Source organism: Nicotiana attenuata, chromosome 9, assembly GCF_001879085.1.
Source record: "Nicotiana attenuata strain UT chromosome 9, NIATTr2, whole genome shotgun sequence".
Classification (NCBI taxonomy): Eukaryota; Viridiplantae; Streptophyta; class Magnoliopsida; order Solanales; family Solanaceae; genus Nicotiana; species Nicotiana attenuata.
In genome coordinates, this window is record NC_031997.1 from 7510602 (window position 1) to 7536425 (window position 25824).

General features: G+C 39.9%; 1 protein-coding gene across 1 annotated transcript; it reads left to right on the forward strand.

The window, feature by feature from the left end:
• Positions 988-2256, forward strand: LOC109232511 (uncharacterized mitochondrial protein AtMg00810-like). Its single transcript, XM_019398279.1, has 2 exons — positions 988-1183; positions 1301-2256. Exons 1-2 carry the CDS (start codon positions 988-990, stop codon positions 2254-2256), a joined length of 1152 nt encoding a protein of 383 aa, XP_019253824.1.

Consider the following 25824-nt stretch of genomic DNA (forward strand, 5'->3'; position numbering starts at 1 on the left):
AAGAAACCACTATATTCCCAAATGAGAAGCTTTGGATGCCTATGTTACCCAACAGTACCTAAAGTACACAGGGATAAGTTTGAACCTAGAGCTACCCCACATGTTTTCATAGGTTATCCTTTTGGAACCAAAGGGTACAAAGTCCTGAGTCTTGTTACCAAAAAGATTCAAATCTCAAGAGATTTATCTTTTCATGAAAATATTTTTCCCTTTGCAATTGTTCCAGATGTCTCCTCTTTTCCCTTTTTGCTAAAATGTGTTCCCTTTGTTGATTTTATGGATGATGTTGATTGCAATGTTCAAACCAATATAGAAAGCAATCCAGATGGTACAAGTAACATGGACAATGAACTATCACCTATTAGTAACAATGAAATATCACCTACTAGTATCACATCCACATCACCCCACAACAATCACATTTTTGATAATCATTCAATCCCAAAATCATCCCCAGCATCAAGCTCTAATGAACAAACACCACCAGTTTTGAGTGATCATTATCTTCAAACAAATAATCAGAATAGTCCTACTCTTAGAAGAACCCAAAGAGAAATCAAAACACCTACATACCTAAATGACTACATTCACAATGTACCTAAATTGCATTCCAATAGTTGTATACCATCTCTAAATGCTTTATTGTCAAAGCGTCATTCTGTTTCCCCTGAAGTTCTAATCCATGATAGTCAGTCTTTGATGCAAAGTGTCTGTCAAGATAATGAACCTTCTTCATATGAAGAAACAACTATCAATCCTGCTTGGCAGGTCGCTTTGACATAAGAGTTTGAGGCATTACATGCCAATAACACATGGGATTTGCTCCCACTACCAGCAGGATAGAACGCCATAGGCTGCAGGTGGGTATATAAAGTAAAGCATAAAGCTGATGGAAGTATTGAAAGGTTTAAGGCTCGCTTGCTGGTGAAAGGATACACACAATAAGAAGGAATAGACTACACAGAAACCTTTTCACCAGTGGTAAAAATGACCAATGTGAGAGGACTCATAGCAGTAGCAGTCAAAAGAGGATGTGACATATTTCAACTAGATATAAATAATGCTTTTCTTCATGGAGATTTGAATGAAGAAGTATTTATAGAGGTCCCTCCTAGGCTAATGGTACCTGGACCAGGACTAGTCTGTAGGCTAAACAAGTCTCTATATGGCTTGAAACAAGCCAGTAGCCAATGATATGCAAAATTGACAGAAGCATTGTGCTCCAGAGGTTATGAGCATTCCATGCATGATTATTCATTGTTCTACAAGAAGACTGGGATATCCTTGGTATATGTACCAGTGTATGTTGATGATATGATACTCATAGGAACAGATCTTGACGAAATAAAACTTTTGAATAAATTCTTACATGATAGCTTCAAAATTAACGATCTAGGAAGTGTACAGTATTTCCTTGGATTGAAAACTCTTTTTAAGGATGATGGGGTCATCATCATCCCAAGAAAATTTGTCATTGGTCTTTTGAAAGAGTATAATTGTCTCAGCTGTAGTCCCTTATCATCACCCCTTGATCCAAATGTGAAATTAGAAGCAAAAGAAGGTACACCTCTGCTAGATCCCAGCTGTTATAGAAAGTTGATTGGAAAATTAAATTTTCTAACTAACACAAGACTGGATATAACTTTTAGTGTTCAACATCTAAGCCAGTTCGTGCAAGACCCAAGAGAACCACACTTGAAGGCATCTTATCACTTATTGAGACACTTGAAAGCTGATCCCGGCCTAAGGGTTTTCTTCTCCAAAAATGTTTACTATACAGTGAGAGCATGCTGTGACTTTGATTGGGCATCATGCCCAGACTCCAGAAAATCAGTAAATAGGTATATTGTTTTGCTAGGAGATAGCCCTATCAGCTGGAAATCAAAGAAACATGAAACCATTTATTTGTCATTAGCAGAAGCAGAATACAGGTCCATTAGAAAAGTGGTTGGTGAGCTAGTGTGGTTACAAAGGCTACTTGAAGTACTCACAGTCCCATTCCCTAGTCCAATTGTAGTATTCTGCGATAACCAATCAGCACTTCACATAGCAAGGAACCCAGTATTCTATGAACCAACGAAACATATTGAGGTCGATTGTCATTTCGTTCGAAACAAACTACGGGAATGGCTCATTTCTCTACATCACATTAGAAAAGATCATCAACTTTCCGACATTCTCACTAAAGCATCAACATGGATCAAACATTCCAACATCCTCAGCAAGTTGGAAGTGACAACCTCACTTCCAACTTGATGGGGGTATTGAGATTATTAAGAGATAAACTCTGCATTATTTATAGCTCTTTAGGGTAGTTGTACTTACAACATTAAGAGTAGTACCAAGCAGTTAGGTTGTTAGTTGAGTTAGTTAGACTTCCAAAAGTTAGTTAGTCAGTTAGTTGGGAGTTGGGCTCCGTTAGTTTCTTTATTCTCTTATTGTGTATTGTATATATACAGATTTGTTGAGATAATGTGATTGAGATTTCATTTCCAAAATTCATTTTGCTCATTTCTCGAAGATGCTCTCAATTTCAGTTTTCCTCTCTAAATCTCCATTCACACCATTGGAGCTCTTCTCGAGCTCAGTTGTACCTTTGCTCTACTGACTTTCATACTAGCCCATAACTTTGAGAAAAATCACGTGCAAAGAGCCGAGCTTTGTACTTATTAACGACCCTATCTGAGTTTTTCTTCAGCCGGTAAACCCATTTGCAAGTGATAAGCTCGCAATTCTTTGGCTTCGACACCAACTCCCACGTTTGGTTTTTGTTCAAAGCATTAATTCCTTCTTGCATAGCTGCTTCCCACTTTGGATGACGTTTGGCTTCTTCAATGCTTGCTGGTTCTTCATCTAATCCTCCTATAAAAAAGCATGAAGTAATTGAGTAGTTTTTCAGTTGTACCTGATAGTTTTTCACGTAACATATGACAAATTGAGCCAAATACCCGAAAGTAATTTATATTTGGCTTTTCATCATATAGAGTCTTAAATGGAGATATTTCTTTACCTAGCTATGGAGGCAAAAGATTTATTACATGGTATGCACATTGAATAGCTTCAGCCCAAAGCTCTCGAGGGAGATTCTTATCGTGCAACCAAGAAAGGCTCATGGAAACAAGATGAGCTAATTTCCTTTCCGAGACAACGTTCTGTTGGGCGGTACTTGGATATGTCATTGGCCTTGAAATATCGTTGTCATCACAGTACTTGAAGAAATAATTTGACATATGCTCGCCTCCATTGTTTCTTCGTAAACATTTAATATTCACCCCAAATTCCTTTTCCACAGTAGTTTTAAACTAAGCAAATTTTGACAAAGCTTCGCTATTTTCTTTCAAGAACTTCACCTATGTATATCTTGAAAATCATCTACGAACACCACGGCGTAGCGAAAACCACAATAACTTGTTGATTTTGTTGGTCCCATCAAATCGGTATGAGCCAACTCAAATATAGATGATCTCTAATTCAATGACCTCTTAAATGGAAGACGATGTGATTTGCCTAATTGACAGCCTTGACAAACTACATCTTCAAAATATTCTGTAGAGCTGGTATGCCATCTACCAATTTCTTTGAAGAAATTTGCTGCAACAATTGGTAGCCTAAGTGTCCCAGTCGAATATGCCAAATTGCTGGACTGTCTGTTTGTCTTGTCTTCTTCACATAGGCTTCCCCTAATGCCATGACAAATAAGGAACCTTTCTTTTCACCATCAAGAATAACATCAACATCTATATTCTTTACGTTATCAAGAATCTTTACATCATTTAGACCGAACAAAACATATTTTCCAGAATTGGTAATTTGGGAGACTGAAACTAGATTTCTCTTCAAACCTAGAACATGAAAGACGTTATTCAACTTGATAGCCCGTGTATCTCTAACGTCAATCTTTAAAACTCTTTCTTTAGCTACTGATATACCGAGTTATCAGTTGTAATAATAACTCGTTCTCCGTTATGTTGACGTAGCTCTGAAAGTAGAAAATCATTGCCGGTTGCACGATGAGAGCAACCAGAATCAATGATCCACTCTTGTCTGCAGCTATCGTGGTGGTAAAGAACTTGAGCTGGTACGGCACCATCGTTCCTCCATTCGACTACTTCAACGGTGAAGCATTGCTCCATTTGAGTTGCTCGTTTCCTTCCATTTCACTAGCAACATTTACCTTTGAGATCTTCACTCTACAGTTTTTCTTGATGTACCCGATTTTACCACATCTATGGCACCTTCTCTTTTCAAACTTGCCATCAGTAGCTTTTCCGTTGTTTGAGCCTTTCTCATTGTTCTTATTTCTTGTTGATATGTTTTTCTTTTTATTCTTGTCCTTTGAGAAGAGAACGACATCGGATTCAACACTTTCTGCCATTTTCTTTGCTAAAGCCTCTTGGTTGGAAAGCAAATTTTCTAATTCTTCAACTGAAGGTTCCTTTGACCAACCTTGAATGGAGGTGATGAAAGGATCGTACTCCTTCTTCAATCCTCGAATAAGAAATTGACTCAATCTTGCTTCGCCGATCTTCTCATCCGGATCTAATTCTGAAATTTCAGCACAAATGCTTTTAACTCGTAGGAAATATTCAAAATTAGACATACCTCCCTGTGTTAGCATTGCCAATTCATTTTCCAACAGCTGTAACCTAGCTGTATTCTTTTAAGAAAACAATCTCTCAAGTGTCTCCCAGACTTCTTTTGGTGAACTAACATCACGTACATGATCGATGAATTCTTTTCCAATTGATGTTCTTAAAGCAAAGAGAGCTTTACCACATTTGATCTTCCATTTCCATCGTGGTTCTGCATTTTCCAGAGTATTTGCTGCAATGTCTGCTTCAGCACCAACGATAAGATCCCATAAGTCTTCACCTTGAAGGTAAGCCTCCATACACATTCTCCAGTACTTGTAGTTTGTCTCTACATGCTTTTCAACACCAAATTATGCATTCGAACTACTTCCCCTATTTGCCAATTCCATACTTCACAAAGAGCTTCTCCTCTACAACTTTCGATCTCCTCCAACAAGACAGCGCGAACTTGATAGACAAGAAGAAAGAAAGAAAAACCAAAGTTCAACAACGTGGCTCTGATACCATAAAGCAGAAAAATAACAGCGGAAAGAAGAAATTGCAGTCAAAGAAATTGTAGGAGAAATAAAACACTGAAGAATGTTATTGCTTTCACGGGTACTCTAGTTTACAACACGATATGCAAAGAATATAAATAAGACTGAACCACTAACATTCAAATCCTAAAAAGACTCTAACAACTAACAAAGAATCCTATCCAAATTAACAACTAGTTGATACTATTCCTATAAAATAGGAATTGAATTATTTGACTCAGTAAACATAAGTGAAATAGTAAATAAAACATGTAAGATGCACTAATTTTTAACAAAGAAAATCTAGTAGCATACATAACAAGATTTGGGTAATAGACACTTGAAGAATTATACAATTCTTAAATAAAATTAGGTGCATTCATATAGTTGAGGTCCAAAACATAAATAAAATAGAATCTCTCACAATAAACATAACCTATAATTGGAGAATAGACATTTGAATTCTTCCCCACATCAAAGGTGCATCCTCATATTGAATACCTAATTATTTTTCGAGGACAAGACAGCGAGGACAAAACAAAAAAAAAGAAAAATAAAATCTAGACTAATAATCCATATAGATGAAACCGTCTCACAAAACCATAGTGGTTGCAACAATTTCTGCCGCCAACCCATCATCAGAAGCATGCATCCAGGAGACAGCAACAGCACAGTGCAGCCAAACTATAAAAACATAACAGCTACTATTAGTAATCTGCCTTAAAATTGGGTGTAGAAACAGTGTAAAGATGCATAAGCTAATTCTAGCAATATATGTACATTGAAAACTTAAAAGTATACACTGAAGTATTGCAATCATAAACTTAATAATTTGAAGCATGGAAATACATTCAACAAAACTCTTGGATTGACTTTTACACCCTTTCACAAATCACAATTCCAGCAAATTTTTACCTCCTATCATCTATCTAACTAAAAAGCAAGCATACGCCCAAACTAAAAGGATAGAAGAATGGGATCATTCGTTGATGGCCTTCTCTTGTTGTAACGAGCCGACCTGTCATTTTGAGAATTAACGTTGGGCATCACAATGTCTTGAGTAGCTTTGTATCGTGTGTTATGACGCGTGTGTTGTCGATTTCGATTTCCGGATGATTCGGACTCAATTTGGAAGGAGAATTCTTGTTTTAGAAGCTTAAGCGGTGAGAGTTGACCAAGATTTGACTTTTATGTAAACGACACTGGAATTAGGTTTTGACGGCTACAACAGCTTCTTATGGTAATTTTGGACTTAGGCATGCGTCCGGATTTGAATTTGGAGGTCCATAGGGTAAATTGAAGCATTTCAGCAAAAGATTAAAAAGTTAATTTTTGGAAGGTTGAGAGGTTTGACCAAGAGTTAACTTTGGTGATATCGGGGTCGGGATGCGACTCCGAGAGTTGGAGCAGCTTCGTTATGTCATTTGGGACTTGCTTGCAAAATTTGACGTCATTGCGGGTTGATTTGACAGGTTTCGGCGCGAGTTTTAGAAGTTGTAAGAATTGAAATTTCATGAGTTTGATTCATGGTGCGATTCGTAGTTTCAATGGTTTTTGAAGCCCCGACTAAGTTCGTGTCGTGTTTTAGGATGTGTTGGTATATTTGGTTGAGGTCCCGGGGGCCTCGGGTGTGTTTCGGATGGGCTACGAGCCATTTTCTCATTGCTTTGTTTAGCTATTCTGACATCTGGTGTCCCTTTCTATGCGATAGCGAGGTTCATGCCGCGTTCGCGTAGGCTGTTCTGGGACTGACCATTATCCCTTCTTTGTGTTTGCAGTGGGTGGGCCGCTATCACGTAAAGGTGTGTTTTGTATTCTCCGCGTTCGCATCATTCTGACGCCTTCGCATAGTGCTCTTTACCTGGGCTGTGATTTTTCCTTAATTGCAATCACACCTTTTCTCTCGCGATCGTGAATTGTGGCTTTGGGCAGCAGGTAATTCTTTCACTACGCGATCGGGTGAGTTCTTACGCGATCGCATAGTATATTTTGGGCAGTAGCCATTTTTTTTCTTTGCGATCGCCGTATATCTTCGGCGATCGCGATGTACAAATACCTAGACAGTGTATAAAAGTACTCTATTCCGTTGGTTAGCCATTTTTATCATTTTTCGAGTTCTAGAGCTTGGTTTTGAGCGATTTTTCGTGGGTTTTTCAAGAAAATCATTGGGGTAAGTGCTCTGCACCTAGAATTTATTATATTCCAAGATTTTATCTTTATTTTTATCATTATATTAGTGTTTTGAGTTGAGAAAAATTGAATTTTTGAATAAAACTTTCAAAGTGTAAAATGATAATTTGAGGGACTAATTGGAATCAGAATTTGATAATTTTTAGTATGGTTAAACTCGTATCGGAATGGGTGTTCGAATTTTGTGAAATTTATCGGGTTCCGAGGTGCGGGCCTGGGGGTTGACTTTTGGGTTGATTTTTAGTTTTTGATAAAGATGGAAGCTTTATTATCCGGAATAGTTTCTTGTGGGTTTTATTTTTGTTTAGAAGTTATTTTGGCTCGATTTGAACCGTCCAAAGGTTATTTCACTCGAGAGGTTCATGATAGAATATAAGGGTCCACCAAACTCTATGGAGAACCAGGTTCTCTATCAGGTTCAACAGAACACACGCACATTGCAGTAAATAATTGAGAAGAGAAATTTTACGTGGAAAATTTCCAGATCAACGGGATTAAAAACCACGACCTACCCTTATAGAATTTCAACTTCACTACTGAGCAACTTTTAGATTACAACCTATGCAACCTAGTAATTAAGCTCTTAATCCCTCACTAACTTGTAATAATCTATTACAAGCCACTTTGTAATAGCTCTATTACAAAGACTTTACAACTCGACTAACTCTAGCCAAGACTCAATACAAAGGGTTTCCTACACACTGCTTCTAAGTAAGCTAAGTAGGAGATACAAGTAAGAACATTAACAAAGTTACAACTCAACTAAGGACATACAATAACTCGATGTGAGAGCTGGTCTGTAGCTGTTTTGTTCTTTGTTCTTGAAGCACTTGATAGTTGCTTGCTAGATGATCACGTAAGAGAGCTTGAGTGAAAACTCCAAGTCTTCAAGTAAAGTGTTTTACCTTCCTTGATTGTATTAATACATGTATTACATCACTTACAATGATGTATGCAAGGTAGGTAAAAAGTCTTCCATAAAAAGTTGATTGATGTAGTATTCCTGTACTGTAGCGTGTGCAGACAGCAACTTTTCCAGCTGGAGAGTTGACTTCATACAGTCAGCTCAGGAACTGGTACGGACATGTTCCCTCAGCTGTTCCTTCTAATCTGAGGAGTTGAACCATAACTCAAGCTGGAACCTTCTGATCTTTTGGTCTTGAGAATGTGTGACAGGTTCCTTATCTGGTTATTGATAGTAAGTTTGTTAAATCATCAGAACATAAAACAAAGTACTTATGACCAAGGTACTTGTAACCTATCAATTTCCCCCTTTTTGATGATGACAAACAGAACCAGATAGTTAACCAGGAAGATCTTAAGTTTCCCCCTGAATCTCTACATTCCCCCCTTAATTATAATTTAATTATGCAGGAGTCTGATTGTGCACCACGAGCCTTAATGAGTTCCCCCTTAGTCTGTATTTCCCCCTTCGGTGCACATCATTATTATTGAATTATGTTCATTATTATTCAATCATGCAAGAATCTCTAGTGTGGTTAACTCATGCCACTTGTGTGCACAAAACATTATAGAAAACAGAGACAAAAGAGCAGTAGCATAAACAACAAAAGGAAAATACTTGCATTAACTGAATTTGGACCTTTACAGGCGGGAGCAGAATTATTGTTACCATCCACAATTTCAAAACAAACAAAAACAAGTAAAAAAACATCACCAAAATAACTAAAAAGATGGACACCTGAAATCGGACACTGAGAGGATATCCTTTAGGGGACGCTGGAGGAAGGGGGCTTGGAAGAGGAAGCAAGGATTTGGAAGACAAGATCCATGCGAGCATTCACGGACATTTGCTCATTAAGCAGTCTTTCTTTCAGGTCCTCCACTGAGCTCAGCATTCTCCTTCGTTAGGTGGGCAATCTCTGAGCTGTGAGAACTACTAGAACCAGGTGCCTCTTGTAATTGACTGAGCTGACTCTCAAGAATCGCGTTCCTAGAACGGATCTCCTATGTGGCACTATTCTGAGCATTTATCATTTGAGAGATAGTGGAGGTGCTTCCAACTCCTCCGACCTTTTCAATACACTCACACTCCTCAAGAGTGATCTTGGAAAAGGATTGCTTTTTAGTGCCCGCATTGGTCTGCCCAGAGGAACTTTGAAGAACTCGAAGACCTTTGTGAGAAGAAACCCATAAGGTAGCCCAGGATTTCCATCCTTAAGGTTTGCCACCTTCTGCATATGATCAATCATTATCCCAGGCAAATTGATAGTGGTAAAATTATCCAAGGCTTCCATAAGGACCAGGTCAGCTTTGGACTCAATAGATCTTCTCTCAGCGCAGGGAAGCAACACTTTGTTAACCATCTCAAAAAGCAACTGATAAACTGGAAGGAGTGCCTTCTTATGCACCTGTTCCCCATGCTGGACTGCCGTGTCCTTGACAATGGCATTCCTGAAGTTTGACGTGCAGGCACCTTGAACAGAAGACAATCCTTCAGCAGGAACACCTAGAACTGACCCTAATAAGGTAGAGTCCATCACTATGTCCACCCCATTTATCAAGATACAAATTTGATTATCCTTTACTGTGAAGAGGTCGGTATAAAAACTCTGTACCTCCTCCTCATCAACTTTGGGAACATCATGTGTAAACAAATTAGTCCATTGTTGAAAATCACAGATTTCCACAAACTATCTCATCCCAGCAAATTCTAGAATGTTAGGGGCAAATGTGCGGCCCCACAGTACCTTGTGATTTCTCAACTTCTTTTTCTCAGAACTCAGAGACTCACCAACTTTTGCTTTCTTGATGGTACCATGTTCCTCATTATCATCCATTTTTCTTTTTACTGACTTGCGAATAGACTTTCCCTTTTCCACTGACTTGTTATGCATATGTTCACTAGATTTTCCACTTCTTCATCATCAGATTTGTCACCGCTCTCTTTCACAGTCTTGTTATAGTATTTTTCACCAACTTTTCACTGGAAGCCGCATCAGCACTCTTGGAAGGGCTTTCAACACTTGTAGAAGTGTGTATTTTGGATTGAGAGTGAGAGTGCTTCTTTTTCGAGGACTTTTGGGTCAAGGAACTGGATTCCTCTTCTGCTTTCTCATCCAGGAACCACTATATTCAAAGGCTCAACATAGAAGTGGGGGGGAAGGAGCAGGATCAATACCGACCTGGGGAGATGACCCTTGTCCTGGCTCCTTCGCGGAGGGATAAGGTTCATCACTTGGGACCACAGGAGTATCATCTTGGGTTGGTTGTTCAAATGGTACGATAACTCCCCTTTCTTCTGTGAACTGAGGCTCTTCCCCCTGAGACTCAGGCCCTCATCCACCTTCTTCTACAACAACCCTTTCTGAAGCAATGGAGAGCATATTTTATTCCCTCCTCTTCTTGTGGTTTTATGGAAATATCAACAGAAAGAGGAGTGATGCCTGTAGAATCACAACCTGTCATTGTTGTCTCAACCTTTTCATCACTGATCACTGGATTTTCACTAGAGGGCTCATTCATGGAAAGAGTTGATGTTTCTTGATTTTTCCTTTAAACCAAGTCCCCCTGTTCACTCTGTTCACCCTGTTCACTCTGATTGACCGGTGAGACTGGAGGAGGACAGGCATTCTCAGACTTGCTCGGAGTCATCTTCTCTTGACTGTGATAAGGAACAGAGTCGGAGTGGGTAGGAGAGGGAATGGAGTGTGGAGGAGACTCTTCTTTAGGATTTGGATTGGTGGTTGTGTTTGGGAAGGAGTCTACCGCTGGAGTTCTAACTGGTGTGGACTCACTTAGAGAACTGTCGGGTACACTGGGGGTTACTTGATTTTCCGACATGGTGAAGTTGTACTTGAAGAGTTTGTGTATTGAGAAGACAGAAGACAAACAGGAGGTTTTGAATTTGGAAGTGAAGAGTTGTGATGTTGATAGACTTATTTATGGTGAGGAACCGGTTCTGAAACGGCGGCAAATTTTGCTTGGGGAGTTGTAACGTTCAGAAAAGGTGAGACGCTTTGGATGAAAAGACACAACTTAAAGAGTCTGACCCGTTGATGTGTGGCATTGTTTTTGTCCATTTTAAATTGCGTATAAGAGAACAAAGAAGCTACTAACCTGTATCAAGAAAACCAGGTTCCCTGACAAGTCTTGAAAGTGAGTTTAACCCCTTTTACCAGTATGCACTACAACAGTTGCTCTGTAGTCATCATGCGTGTCTACATGTACCTGTATAGAATTGAGTCTTGGCCAGAAAATACTTTATCTAACTTTTACCTGTATATGACTTTCATAACCAATCATGGGGAACCAGGTCCTCAGTTGGGTTTTATCAACCCCAGTGCCAGGTTATTTTTCTCAGAATGTTTTCTTCTCCAGGCTTTGGTGAAGATGTAGTTCCTTGATCTTCGGCAATCAATGTATTTGGCCCGCTTGAGTTGGAATGTTTTAGTCATGATTGTGAGCACTTGTATTGTCGCACAAGAGTGGTACACATTCAGCGTATACTCCAAGGTCTTCCAATTTGCTGCTTGATCCACAACATTTGAGCATAGCAAGAGGCGGCTGCCACATATTCTACTTCAGCTGTTGAAAGTGATATTGAATTTTTCTTCCTTGAACCCCATGAGATAAGACAGGGACCCAGAGAATGTCCCATTTCAGACGTGCTTTTCCTATCAATCTGCATAATCAGTGTTACACCCCATATTTTCGTACGTGAAAGTACGCCATAAATAAATTGATGAAAGCTCGGAAATGAGATGTTATATCCCGCATTTTTATACGTTAAAGTTTCATCGTAAGTTAATCGACGTAAGCTCGAGAATGATATTATATTGGTATTATAAGTATTATGCTATTTCAAACAAGGGATAAGTAAATTCGTGAAGGTGAGAGGGAAAGCAAATCGAAGAAAATGAGTTTCATCGAAGTTTGTCAATTTGGGATAAAATACGGTCCGAGCTTTAATACCCGGTATTTATAGATTAGTGCCATACAAAGTACCACATGACCATAACAGTAAGATGTACAAGGTATGTTAAAACTGAGTAGTATTTTAAGTAAGTTGAGATAATTCTTAATTATGTGGATAATTGGGTAATTATTAATTTTAAGTGGGAGATTAATTAATTAATTAAGCATAATTTGGATAAGGTTAAATTCTCCTGACGTGGCAGCATGTGTAAAGCCTTCATCAAGCCTAAAGTGACTAACGTGTTATGAGGCTAGGTGTCATCTTGAAAGGGACTCTTGGCTAAGCCATAAAAGGCTCTCAAAATCACAATTATAAGGAATGGAAAGTGAGTGCTTTAGCGAAAGCATGCAGACTTCTCAAATTCTTCAAAAGTCACATAAGAATAGGATAAAAAATTCAACAATAGGCTTCTTTAATATATAGCATGGAGATGCTTACCTCCAACCTCCAAGTAACGAGCCTTAGGCAAAAGAATTTGTCCGAGGATATACTACGAGACTTCTTAGAAAATTAGCAACGGATTTTTCCCTACTCTAGGTATGCTAAGGCTATCCCTTCTTTCTTTTTGGCATGATCTATACGACACAATGAGCAAATGCACCATTTCATAATGACCTATTTATATAAATACTAGAGATGCTTATATTCTTGATTCCCCATGTGTCATATTATTCTATCATCTGCTCATGGGTGTTAGAAAATACAGAAGTTGATAAAGTTTATTTCATAATATTAATCAAAGGCAAAATGATCTTATGACACTTCGAAAGATGTTATTGACGTACTTCTCATGCATTGCATTCATGTACATTGACCCATAACCAGATGGCGGTATATACACGTATATATGCATATATATGTATATGGGATATGGGAAAAGGTTACGGCATTATATACGCACCACCACCTGATCAGCTGGTATACGTTGATGATTTTGCCCACAGTGGCCGAGATGATATGATGGGATGCCCTCAGAGGCTTGATGATGTTATGAACACATGTATCTATGCACGACATGACATTCATACGCATATGCATGACACTAGAAGTATTTCATGATTTACAGAGTTATCCAGACTTACATGTTGAGTCTTTTACTCCATGTTTCTCTCATGTCTATTATTTACTGATTTTCGTTCCTTTCATACTCGGTACATTATTTTTACTGACGTCCCTCTTGCCTGGGGATGCTGCATTTCATGCCCGCAGGTTCCGATAGACAGGTTGAGAGTCCTCCAAGTAGGCTATCAGCTCAGCGAAAGGTGTTGGTGCGCTCCATTTGCTCCGGAGTTATTTGTTTGGTCAGTATAAATAGGACATCTATTATTTGGTATAGCGGGGCCCTGTCCTGACCTTTGTGCTATTTATGTACTCTTAGAGGCTTCTAGATAGATGTCATGTATACAGATACTTGTATGGCCTTGTCGGCCTATATTTTGAGTTTACAAATGATCATGTTGGCCTTATAGGCTCGTATGTAAGTTTTTATATCAGGCTGGGTCGTTCTATGTTGAGTATTTCCCATGTTTTATTCTACTTATCTCACGACAGCCTTTCTGGCTCATTTACCTGTGATAGTATGATATGAGAGATACGTTACGTAGATACTCGGTTGAGTAAAGTACTGGGTGACCGTTGCAGCCCATTGGTTTGGGTCGTGACAAAAGTGGTACCAGAGCACATAAGAGGTCGTGACAAAAACGGGTGTCTGTTTCCCCGTTGTTGGTGTACTTGACAGTAATAGCATCAGAGGACTAGGTCCACTTAAGCGATTTTTTAAGATCACTCTTCACTTTCCCTAGTTCTTCCTGAAGCTATTTGTTTTTCTCAAGCTCAACACACAGACTGATCTTCACCAAATTTAACTCATTTTCAAGCTTAATGTGTGCCTCACTCACAACTTCCTTTCCCTTTTCAGAGTTTCCAGGCCTACCTTCCATTTTGAGTTCCTCAATTGTCTCCTTCAAGTCTACTACCACCACTACTAGGTCATCTCTCTCTTGCTCAATGATAGCAACTCTGTCACGACCCTAAAACCGACCCGGTTGTGATGGTACCTATCGTGAAACTAGGCCAGCCGACACAACTCCCGAATTAACCATATAATCAATAACAATCATTTTTAGGCCTTTAATCAATCAGATATCTCATAATGTAAATCTAAATGAATAGTGCGGAATAAATACACAAGCCCGACATCGGGGTGTCACATGTCACGAGCATCTACTAAGGTTTGAATACAACAAGGAGTCTAAAATGTACTAAATACAATCTAAGGAAGACAAGAGGGAGGAAAGCAGTGCTGCAAACGTTGGGCAGCTACCTTCCTAACTCCAATGACTCTGCCACTGAGAAATCAACACCCGCTACCAGGTTCAGAACTACCTGAATCCACACAAGGTGTGGGGAGTAATGTGAGTACGCTAACTCAGTAAGTAATAAAAGTAAATGAAAGCTGAGCAATAAAAAACCACGTAAGCCACGTCATAACGCTACAGCAAAAGCAGTACATTATCCAAACAGTATAGAAATCGTTTACTTCGTAAATCATACTCAGTTTTGGTAAAACCTTTTATAAACAACTTTCAATAGTTTAAAACGAGTGATAAAACAGTGAGTAAAAATGATAGAAACGTAAACAGCCCCTCGCGCAAAACATGTACCATAAACCGCCCCTCGGGCACAATATCAACAGAACCAGCCCCTCGGGCTACCTCACAATCACTTGTAACTAGCCCCTCGGGCTACCTCACAAACACTCGTAATTAGCCCCTCGGGCAAAACATAAATCAAGAACCGCCCCTCGGGCAACATGGATCAAGAATAGCCCCTCGAGCATCAATATGAATCAACAACAGCCCCTTGGGCTACAATACATCACTCAACTAAGTACCCGCGCTCACTGGGGGTGTACAAACTCCGGGAGGGGCCCCTTACGGCCCAAGCGTAATAACAAGCCATCTTGTGGCATAGTCAAACAAGCTCTCGGCCTCATATCAATCACAAGCCACCTCGTGGCATAATAAATCAGGCCCTCGGCCTCTCATATATTACAAATCAGTACCACATGCTGCGGCGCACAGCCTGATCCCATGATATCGTCACTACACAGGCCCTCGGCCTCACTAGAGGAATATTCTACAGGATATTTCAAGAACATAGGCACTCCGGTTAAGGATCGCTGGGTAAAGAAAGTAGTTTTGTATAAATATCATGAGAGAGAGTAACAAAAAGGGGGCTGAGAGGAACACACACACATACATACATATCTCTGAAGATGAATATGGACCTTCATCTCAAGCTCCTCACCGAGAAGAAAGGAGAAAAGAATTTAGAATCTCGATATTCATCTGTAATTTAACTATGTCAAATGTATGGAGGTCAGCCTTGTTCAAGAATGGTAACTCTTTTCATTTATGTATTCTTCGCTATCATTTAATATTATTGGAGCAATCATCCTTTTCTTACATTATGGAATTCAATCGTGACTATAACCAAAATTTATTCTTATCTTCTATCTCAGATCTAGGATAAATTATCTTTGGCTAGGATTTGCCTTAAATCTTCTTATTTAACTAGTTTAACAAAAAGGTCTATGTTATGAAACAATAAAAGAAGAAGAAGAGTACTGCAGAGAAAAGTAGAGAGAGAGAATTCTTATTGATTTTGGGATGAATTACAATGGAATAGAACCCTCTATTTATAGGGAGAAAGTGACTTAGCCACCAAGTAACAAACCCTAAGATCTCTCCAAAATATAGACATTCACCTTAAATAGAATTCTATTTATAACACTCCCCCTCGAATGTCTATTCAACAGATAAAGTGCCTCGTTAAAACCTTAATTCAAGGAAATATTAACAATCAACAAGACCAAAAATAGTAGATTTCATTGATAGGAGATATGTTGCTACCACAATCTATAAAAAGAAAGTAAAATATTCAAAACATGAGCAAAAGAGAGAGAGAAATCCCTAATCTAGGCCACTGGTGGTACTAGACAGGTTCAGGAGATGAAGGCTAGATGTTCTAAGGCTTGGAAGAGCTAGAGGGTTGGTTTTGGGTTTGAAGAAGATTCAGCATATTTTGAAGAATGCCTTCATTCTTCTCCTATTCCTTGGTAAGCTCAGTTCTGAGAGCATCCCTCTCAGATTCAACCTCCAATAAGCGAGCCTTCAGCCTAACTATCTCAGCATCCTTTGCCCCACTCTCCTGCACTAGAGCTCTGACTTTGCTGTTTATAGGTGTCTTCTTGGATGAACCAGGTTCATTAGGAATGGCAGTGACCTCATAGTCACAAGCAATCAAAGTGTTGATTCCAAAGTGATCCTTGATTGTAGCCATTTCCCACTTCTTTAGTGGCACCTTACAACGATCAAGCACAGTAGTCAGAATAAACCCATAAGGAGTAGCATGGGACTTGGAGCCATTGATAACCCTGTCCAGTAACTTGATGATGAATGCAGGCCAGTTGATTTTTCAACCACTTTTGAGACACTCCATCAGAACTAAGTCCATATAGTTAGCAATGTGCCTTCTCTCCTGCCTGGGCAGTAGGCACTTGTTGACAAATTCAAATAGGACTTTGTGTTGTGGCTTCATTTCACTCTTGTGCACAAACTTGGCCTTATTCACTTCCTCAACATCACAGAATCTCCTAGTGATTTCAAGGGCAGGAGGAAGGGAATCCAGGCTTGGCCATCTTTGCCTAGAATAGTCATCATATCCCTCAGCAGGAATGTCAAAGAATCTCACCCAGCTTTTCTGCATCGAAGGTCACTTGAACCCCTTTCACTTGGCTGGTAACTGTGCCATTCTTGAACTCTGCCTTGGCCATAAATTCAATGATTTCATTCTTGGCTAGCCTTCCATCCATCTGAAAGACCATGTCCTTCCAGCCCTGAACAGCTAGTGCATCAACCAGTCAAACTATTCCTGGTTCCACCATGTCTTTCAGCAATCTACCCTTCAAAATTTTCTATTGCCAAACTTGGCCAGCTTGTCTTGTTCACCATCAGACTCACTTTCGTCTTCACCACTCCATTCTTCATCCTCAGCAATTCTAACTGGTTTGTTTTTCACTGCAGACCTTGTCCTCTTGGCCAATGAAGGTTCAGCAGCTTTAGACCCTGATGANACTCCAAGGTCTTCCAATTTGTTGCTTGATCCACAACATTTGAGCATAGCAAGAGGCGGCTGCCACATATTCTACTTCAGCTGTTGAAATTATATTGAATTTTTCTTCCTTGAACCCCATGAGATAAGACAAGGACCCAGAGAATGTCCCATTTCAGACGTGCTTTTCCTATCAATCTGCATAATCAGTGTTACACCCCATATTTTCGTACGTGAGAGTACGCCATAAATAAATTGATGAAAGCTCGGAAATGAGATGTTATATCCCGCATTTTTATACGTTAAAGTTTCATCGTAAGTTAATCGACGTAAGCTCGAGAATGAAATTATTTTGGTATTATAAGTATTATGCTATTTCAAACAAGGGATAAGTAAATTCGTGAAGGTGAGAGGGAAAGCAAATCAAAGAAAATGAGTTTCATCGAAGTTTGTCAATTTGGGATAAAATACGGTCCGAGCTTTAATACCCGGTATTTATAGATTAGTGCCATACAAAGTACCACATGACCATAATAGTAAGATGTACAAGGTATGTTAAAACTGAGTAATATTTTAAGTAAGTTGAGATAATTCTTAATTATGTGGATAATTGGGTAATTATTAATTTTAAGTGGGAGATTAATCAATTAATTAAGCATAATTTGGATAAGTTTAAATTCTCCTAACGTGGCAGCATGTGTAAAGCCTTCATCAAGCAAAAAGTGACTAACGTGTTATGAGGCTAGGTGTCATCTTGAAAGGGACTCTTGGCTAAGTCATAAAAGGCTCTCAAAATCACAATTATAAGGAATGGAAAGTGAGTGCTTTAGCGAAAGCATGCAAGACTTCTCAAATTCTTCAAAAGTCACATAAGATTAGGATAAAAAATTCAACAATAGGCTTCTTTAATATATAGCATGGAGATGCTTACCTCCAACCTCCAAGTAACGAGCCTTAAGCAAAAGAATTTGTCCAAGGATATACTACGAGACTTCTTAGAAAATTAGCAACGGATTTTTCCCTACTCTAGGTATGCTAAGGCTATCCCTTCTTTCTTTTTGGCATGATCTATACGACACAATGAGCAAATGCACCATTTCCATAAATGACTCTAATCATATAAATACTAGAGATGCTTATGTTCTTGATTCCCCATGTGTCATATTATTCTATCATCTGCTCATGGGTGTTAGAAAATACGTAAGTTGATAAAGTTTATTTCATAATATTAATCAAAGGCAAAATGATCTTATGACACTCCGAAAGATGTTATTGGCGTACTTCTCATGCATTGCATTCATGTACATTGACCCATGACCAGATGGAGGTATATACACGTATATATGTATATATATGTATATGGGATATGGGAAAAGGTTACGACATTATATACGCACCACCACCTGATCAGCTGGTATACGCTGATGATTTTGCCCACAGTGGCCGAGATGATATGATGGGATGCCCTCAGAGGCTTGATGATGTTATGAACACATGTATCTATGCACGACATGACATTCATACGCATATGCATGACACTATAAGTATTTCATGATTTACAGAGTTATCCAGACTTACATGTTGAGTCTTTTACTCCATGTTTCTCTCATGTCTATTATTTACTGATTTTCGTTCCTTACATACTCGGTACATTATTTGTACTGACGTCCCTTTTGCCTGGGGATGCTGCATTTCATGCTCGCAGGTTCCGATAGACAGGTTGAGAGTCCTCCAAGTAGGCTATCAGCTCAGCGGGAGGTGTTGGTGCGGTCCATTTGCTCCGGAGTTGTTTGTTTGGTCAGTATAATTAGGACATCTATTGATTGGTATAGCGGGGCCCTGTCCTGACCTTTGTGCTATTTATCTACTCTTAGAGGCTTGTAGACAGATGTCATGTATACAGATACTTGTATGGCCTTGTCGGCTTATGTTTTGAGTTCACAAATGATCATGTTGGCCTTATTGGCTCATATGTCACGTATGTAAGTTTTTATATCAGGCTGGGTCGTTCTATGTTGAGTATTTCCCATGTTTTATTCTACTTATCTCACGACAGCCTTTCTGGCTCATTTACCTGTGATAGTATGATACGAGAGATACGTTACGTAAATACTCGGTTGAGTAAAGTACCAGGTGTCTGTTGCGGCCCATTGGTTTGGGTCGTGACAAAAGTGGTACCAGAGCACATAAGAGGTCGTGACAAAAACGGGTGTCTGTTTCCCCGTTGTTGGTGTACTTGGCAGTAATAGCATCAGAGGACTAGGTCCATTTAAGCGATTTTTTAAGATCACTCTTCACTTTCCCTAGTTCTTCCTGAAGCTATTTGTTTTTCACAAGCTCAGCACACAGACTGATCTTCACCAAATTTAACTCATTTTCAAGCTTAATGTGAGCCTCACTCACAACTTCCTTTCCCTTTTCAGAGTTTCCAGGCCTACCTTCCATTTTGAGTTCCTCAATTGTCTCCTTCAAGTCTACTACCACCACTACTAGGTCATCTCTCTCTTGCTCAATGATAGCAACTCTGTCACGACCCTAAAACCGACTCGGTCGTGATGGCACCTATCGTGAAACTAGGCCAGCCGACACAACTCCTGAATTAACCATATAATCAATAACAATCATTTTTAGGCCTTTAATTAATCAGAAATCTCATAATGTAAGTCTAAATGAACAGTGCGGAATAAATACCCAAGCCCGACATCGGGGTGTCACATGTCACGAGCATCTACTAAGGTTTGAATACAACATGGAGTCTAAAATGTACTAAATACAATCTAAGGAAGACAAAAGGGAGGAAAGCAGTGCTGCGAACGTTGGGCAGCTACCTTGCTAACTCCAGTGACTTTGCCACTGAGAAATCAACACCCGCTACCGGGTTCAGAACTACCTGAATCTACACACAAGGTGCGGGGAGTAATGTGAGTACACCAACTCAGTAAGTAATAAAAGTAAATGAAAGCTGAGCAGTAAAAAACCATGTAAGCCACGTCATAACGCTATAACAAAAGCAGTACATTTCCAAAACAGTATAGAAATCGTTTACTTCGTAAATCATACTCAGTTTCGGTAAACCCTTTTAAAAACAACTTTCAATAGTTTAAAACGAGTGATAAAACAGTGAATAAAAATGATAGAAACGTAAACAGCCCCTCGGGCAAAACATGTACCATAAACCGCCCCTCGGGCACAATATCAACAGAACCAGCCCCTTGGGCTACCTCACAATCACTTGTAATTAGCCCCTCGGGCTACCTCACAAACACTCGTAATCAGCCCCTCGGGCATAACATAAATCAAGAACCGCCCCTCGGGGAACATGGATCAAGAATAGCCCCTCGAGTTTCAATATGAATCAACAACAGCCCCTTGGGCTACAATACATCACTCACACTGGGTACCCGCGCTCACTGGGGGTGTACAGACTCCGGGAGGGGCCCCTTACGGCCCAAGCACAATAACAAGCCATCTTGTGGCATAGTCAAACAGGCTCTCGGCCTCATATCAATCACAAGCCACCTCGTGGCATAATAAATCAGGCCCTCGGCCTCTCATATATTACAAATCAGTACCACATGCTGCGGCGCGCAGCCCGATCCCATGATATCCTCACCACACAGGCCCTCGGCCTCACTCAGTCAGATCTCACTCAAGCCCCTCGGGCTGACAGTAAAATAACTACTCGGCTCAAAATCATTTATGAAATCAAAAGGAGTGAATAAAACCGAGTTATGAAACCAGTAAGAATATAGCATGACTGAGTGTAAACATTAAACCAAAACAGTGAGGTAAAACGGTAGTAAAATCCCCTAAGGGTCGAGACAATCGGCACAAGGCCCAAACACGACATTTAGCACCAAACACAATAATATTTTCCAAAATATAACAATATCAAATAGTTTTCAAGTAAAATACGCAACTTAATTGTCGAACGGGATGGACCAAGTCACAATCCCCAACGGTGCACGACCCCACGCTCGTCGTCTAGCGTGTGTGTCACCTCCAAGTAGCACAACCATGTAAAATCCGGGGTTTCATACCCTCAGGACAGTATTTACATTCATTACTTACCTCTATCCGGTCCAAACTCTAGCCCGCGATGCCTTTGCCTCTCGAATCAGCCTCCGGATGCTCCAAATCTATCCAAAACAGATTTATACCATCAAAATATGCTAAGGGAACAAAGCCCACTCAAAAATAGCCAATTTACATCAAGAATCCCGAAATTGACCAAACCCGACCCTCGGGCCCACGTCTCGGAATCCGATACAAATCACAAAACTAGAATCCTTACACTCTCACGAAGGCATACATATCAAATACATCAAAATCCGACCACAACGACCCCTCAAATCCCTAGATTTAGGTCTCCAATTTCCAAGCCCTAACTTCCAATTTGCTACTGATTTTCCCATATAATTCAAGCTTATACCCTCAAAAATCATCATAAAAACAACTTTAGGGACCAAGGACCTTACCTCTAAGAAGCCCTCTTGAATTCTCCCTTCAATTAGCTCTCCAAAGCTTCTTCCCGTTTGAAATGCTATGAAAAACCACTCAAAATCGCGAAGGGTGAAATAAACATATTCTGACCCAGCAAAACCGCACCTACGGCAAAATGGTCGCATCTACCGCTTCTACGGTCAAAGCACCGCTTTTGCGGTTACTCACTTAAGTCCCATTTCTGCACCTGCGACCCAGGTTTCGCATCCGCGGGCCCGCAGGTGCGGATCACATCCCGCATCTACGCCTTCTCTCACTTCGCCTAAGGCCGCTTCTGCGGCTCCATATCCGCTTCTGCGAGTCCGTACCTGCGGTCCCCTAGACGCAGGTGCGGTTATGACAGCAAATGAAAAACTTCAGCTGCCAAACCCAACTCAAAATCTTCCGTCAACCATCCGGAATCACCCCGAGGCCCCCGGTACCTCAACCAAAAGCACAAACAAGTCATATACCACTATCCACACTTATACCAATCTTCAAAACACCTCAAACATCATCAAATCAACCAAATCCCATTGGATTCAAGCCTAAGGTTCCAAAAATCTTCCGAATTCCGCTTTTGATCAAAAAGTCTATCAAACCACGTCCGAATGACCTGAAGTTTTGCACACACATCCCAAATGAAACAACAGACTTACTACAATTCCCTGAATTCCATTCCGACCCCTATATAAAAATCTCACCTATCAACCGAAAAATGCCAAAATTCTAATTTCGCCAATTCAAGCCTAAATCTACCACGGACCTCCAAAACACATTCCTATCACGCTCCTAAGTCCCAAATCACCTGACGGAGCTAACCAAATCATAAAAATCCAAATCCGAGATCAAATACTAAAATGTCAAGACTGAGTCAAACCTTTTAAATTTAAAGCTTCAAGCTCGGAATCATCCTTCCATATCTATTCCGATTAACCTGAAAGCCAAAACCGACGATTTACATTAGTCACAATACATAATACGGGGCTAGCCATGCCCGATATTTGGCGAGCAAAGTGCAAAATCTCAACATGACCGGTCGGGTCATTTTTTTTCTTTACTTACACACTCAATGGTTTCTTTTAGGTCAACCACCACAACCATTAGGTCATCTTTTTCATGTTCTATACTGGCAATTTTCTCATCTAAGGCATCCCTTTAATTTTTAGGTTCTTTATTGTTTCTTTCAAATCAACTACAACTACTACTAGGTCATCTCTAGCTTGTTCAGCTTCCCCTAACTCCATAGTCAATGCATCTTTGTCATTTATAAGACTATGGTAAGCATCAATTAATACATTTGCTAATAACATGAGCTTTTTAGGGAGTAAGATTTCAGATTTCTCTGAACATTCAGAAAATTTACCTCATCACCGTCGTCATCTTCATCGTCATTAGATTGAGCTATTAAGGCAAAGACTGAATCATACTCAGTTGTTTCATTTTCCACTGCCATCATTGAACTACCGTCATGATCGTTTTCTTCTTCAGATTCGCTGGAGGAGTCTCCCCATGCAGCAAGAGCTTGCTTTACAGCATCGTCAGCATCATTTTTTCTCTTGAAGCGTTTATCAGGAACCGGGTTCCTCTTGGCTGCTTTGTCAAAATTGTTGTTGTACTTGTCTTGCTTTAGGAGAGGAAAATCCTTGTTGAAGTGTCTTAGCTTGCAACATTTATGACAATGGTCATAATTTCTTGACTTGCTAGAACTTTCCTTTTTTGGAATGCCTCCATTCTTGCAAACCATCTTCTGGAATCTTCTTGTCAAGTAAGCCATATCACCATCTTCACCACTTGAGTCATTGCTGTCTGTCCTAAGGACCAGGTTCTTCTCTCTTTTGGGCACTCTTCTTTCATTGTCCTTCTTCTTCTTCTTCATCTCATAAGTTTTCAAGTTTCCAACAAGTTCGTCCATGGCCAGTGTCTGCAAGTCCTTCGCCTCTGTGAAGCCGTTTACTTTGCTTTGCCAAGAACTGGGCAGTACACTAAGGATTTTTCTGACGAGCTTGTTTCTAGGAATGATTTCACCGAGAGAATGAAGCTCATTAATGAAGGAGGTTAATCGAGTGTGCATATCTTGGATGGATTCGTCATCCTTCATTCTGAAGAGCTTATATTCAGTGGTGAGCATGTCAATTTTGGATTGCTTCACCTGTGTTGTTCCCTCTTGAGCACTCTGCAAGGCTTCCCATATTTCTTGTGCTGATTGACATGCCGATATCCTGTTGTATTCAGCAGGACCTATCCCACAAACAAGAATTTTCTTTGCACGAAAGTTTTTCTCCATGGCCTTTCGATCAGCGCCATTGAATTCCTTCCTTGTGTTGGGAATGGCTACAGTTGGTTCGCCAAGGTTCTTCATAAGGACAAAGGGTCCATCAAATATAATATCCCGTAACTCATAATCTTCAGCCATGATGAAGTCGGGCATCCTAGTTTTCCACCATCCATAATACTGTCCATTGAACCTAGGTGGCCTGTAAGTAGACTGGCCTTCTTCGAAGTTTGGAGGAGGAGCCAAGAGGATCCTTTCTAGGTGTTATCCTGATAGAAAGAACCCGCTCTAATACCAATTGATAAAATATAAGGGTCCACCAAACTCTATAGAGAACCAGGTTCTCTATCAGGTTCAATAGAACACACGCACACTGCAGTAAATAATTGACACGAGGAACTTTAGGTGGAAAATTCCCAGCTCAACGGGATTAAAAACCACGACCTACCCTTGTAGGATTTCAAATTCACTACTGAGAAACTTTTAGATTACAACCTATGCTACCTAGGAATTAACCTCTTAATCCCTCACTAACTCTAGCCAAGACTCCACACACAGGTTTAAGATTTACAAAGGGTTTCCTACACACTACTTCTTAGTAAGCTAAGTAGGAGTTAGATGTAATAACATTAACAAAGCTACAATTCAACTAAGGACATACAATAACTCGATGTGGGAGCTGTTCCATAGTTGTTTTGTTCTTTGTTCTTGAAGCATTTGAGAGTTGCTTGCTAGATGATCACGTGAGAGAGCTTGAGAAAACTCCTAGTCTTCAAGTAAAGTGTTTTGCCTTCCTTTATTGTATTAATACATGTATGACATCACTTACAATGTAGGTAAAAAGTCTTCCACGGAATGTTGACTGCTGCACTGGTCTTGTACTGCAGCGTGTGTAGGCAGCAACTTTTCCAGCTGGAGAGTTGACTTTGTACAGTCACCTCGTGAACTGGTAGGGACCTGTTCCCTCAGCTGTTCCTTCTAGTCTAAGGAATTGAATCGTAACCCAATCTGGAACCTTGTGATCTTAAGGTCTTGAGAATGTGTGATAGGTTCCTAATCTAGTTCTTGATAGCAAGTTTGTTAGATCATCAAAATATACAACAAAGTACGTATGACCAAGGTACTTGTCACCTATCAGTTCATTTTAGGGTGACGGTCTATCTTCTTTGAGGTAAGTATCTTGCCCAACTTCGTGTGGGGGAACTACCCCTTAGGATTTGAGTCTTTTATGCTAATTGTGTAATGTGAAGCCCGTGTACGCGAGGTGACGAGTACGTGTTCGGTCTTATTTGTGGAAAGTTGACCTTCTAGGGCTCTTAGGTTCTCATGTTCATTAGATATGAAGTTGTTTTGTTATGTTAAGTTCCCCATTTACTAGTTTCACCTCTACGTGTTTTAATTGGAATTAATTATTTCATGTTCCACCCTTATTGCCTATTTGACTCTCGTGTGCCTTAACTGAAAATGTTGCCTCTTCAATTACCATGCTATCTTTTTAGTTGCTTATCCTTAATTAAGTTGCTGTAATGTTTCCGTAAATTTCTCAAACCTGAAAGAAGTTAGTTATCCTTTATCACAGTTGCCTCATCCTTGTTTGGAATTAATTCTCCCTTGTTGAGCTACTCTTATTGTGATTAGTATTCTTTATTGTGTTTATTCTTTGTGAGCTTGTTCTACCTTTTCTTTGCGTTCTAAAGCTCGTGAGATGATTTACTT

Bases quoted from the DNA above. Each gene is read 5' to 3' on its own strand.
- LOC109232511 (XM_019398279.1), top strand. From the start codon at position 988: ATGACCAATGTGAGAGGACTCATAGCAGTAGCAGTCAAAAGAGGATGT. The intron at 1,184-1,300 runs GTAGCCAATGAT...TATATGTACCAG, and splicing joins ATATGGCTTGAAACAAGCCA to TGTATGTTGATGATATGATA.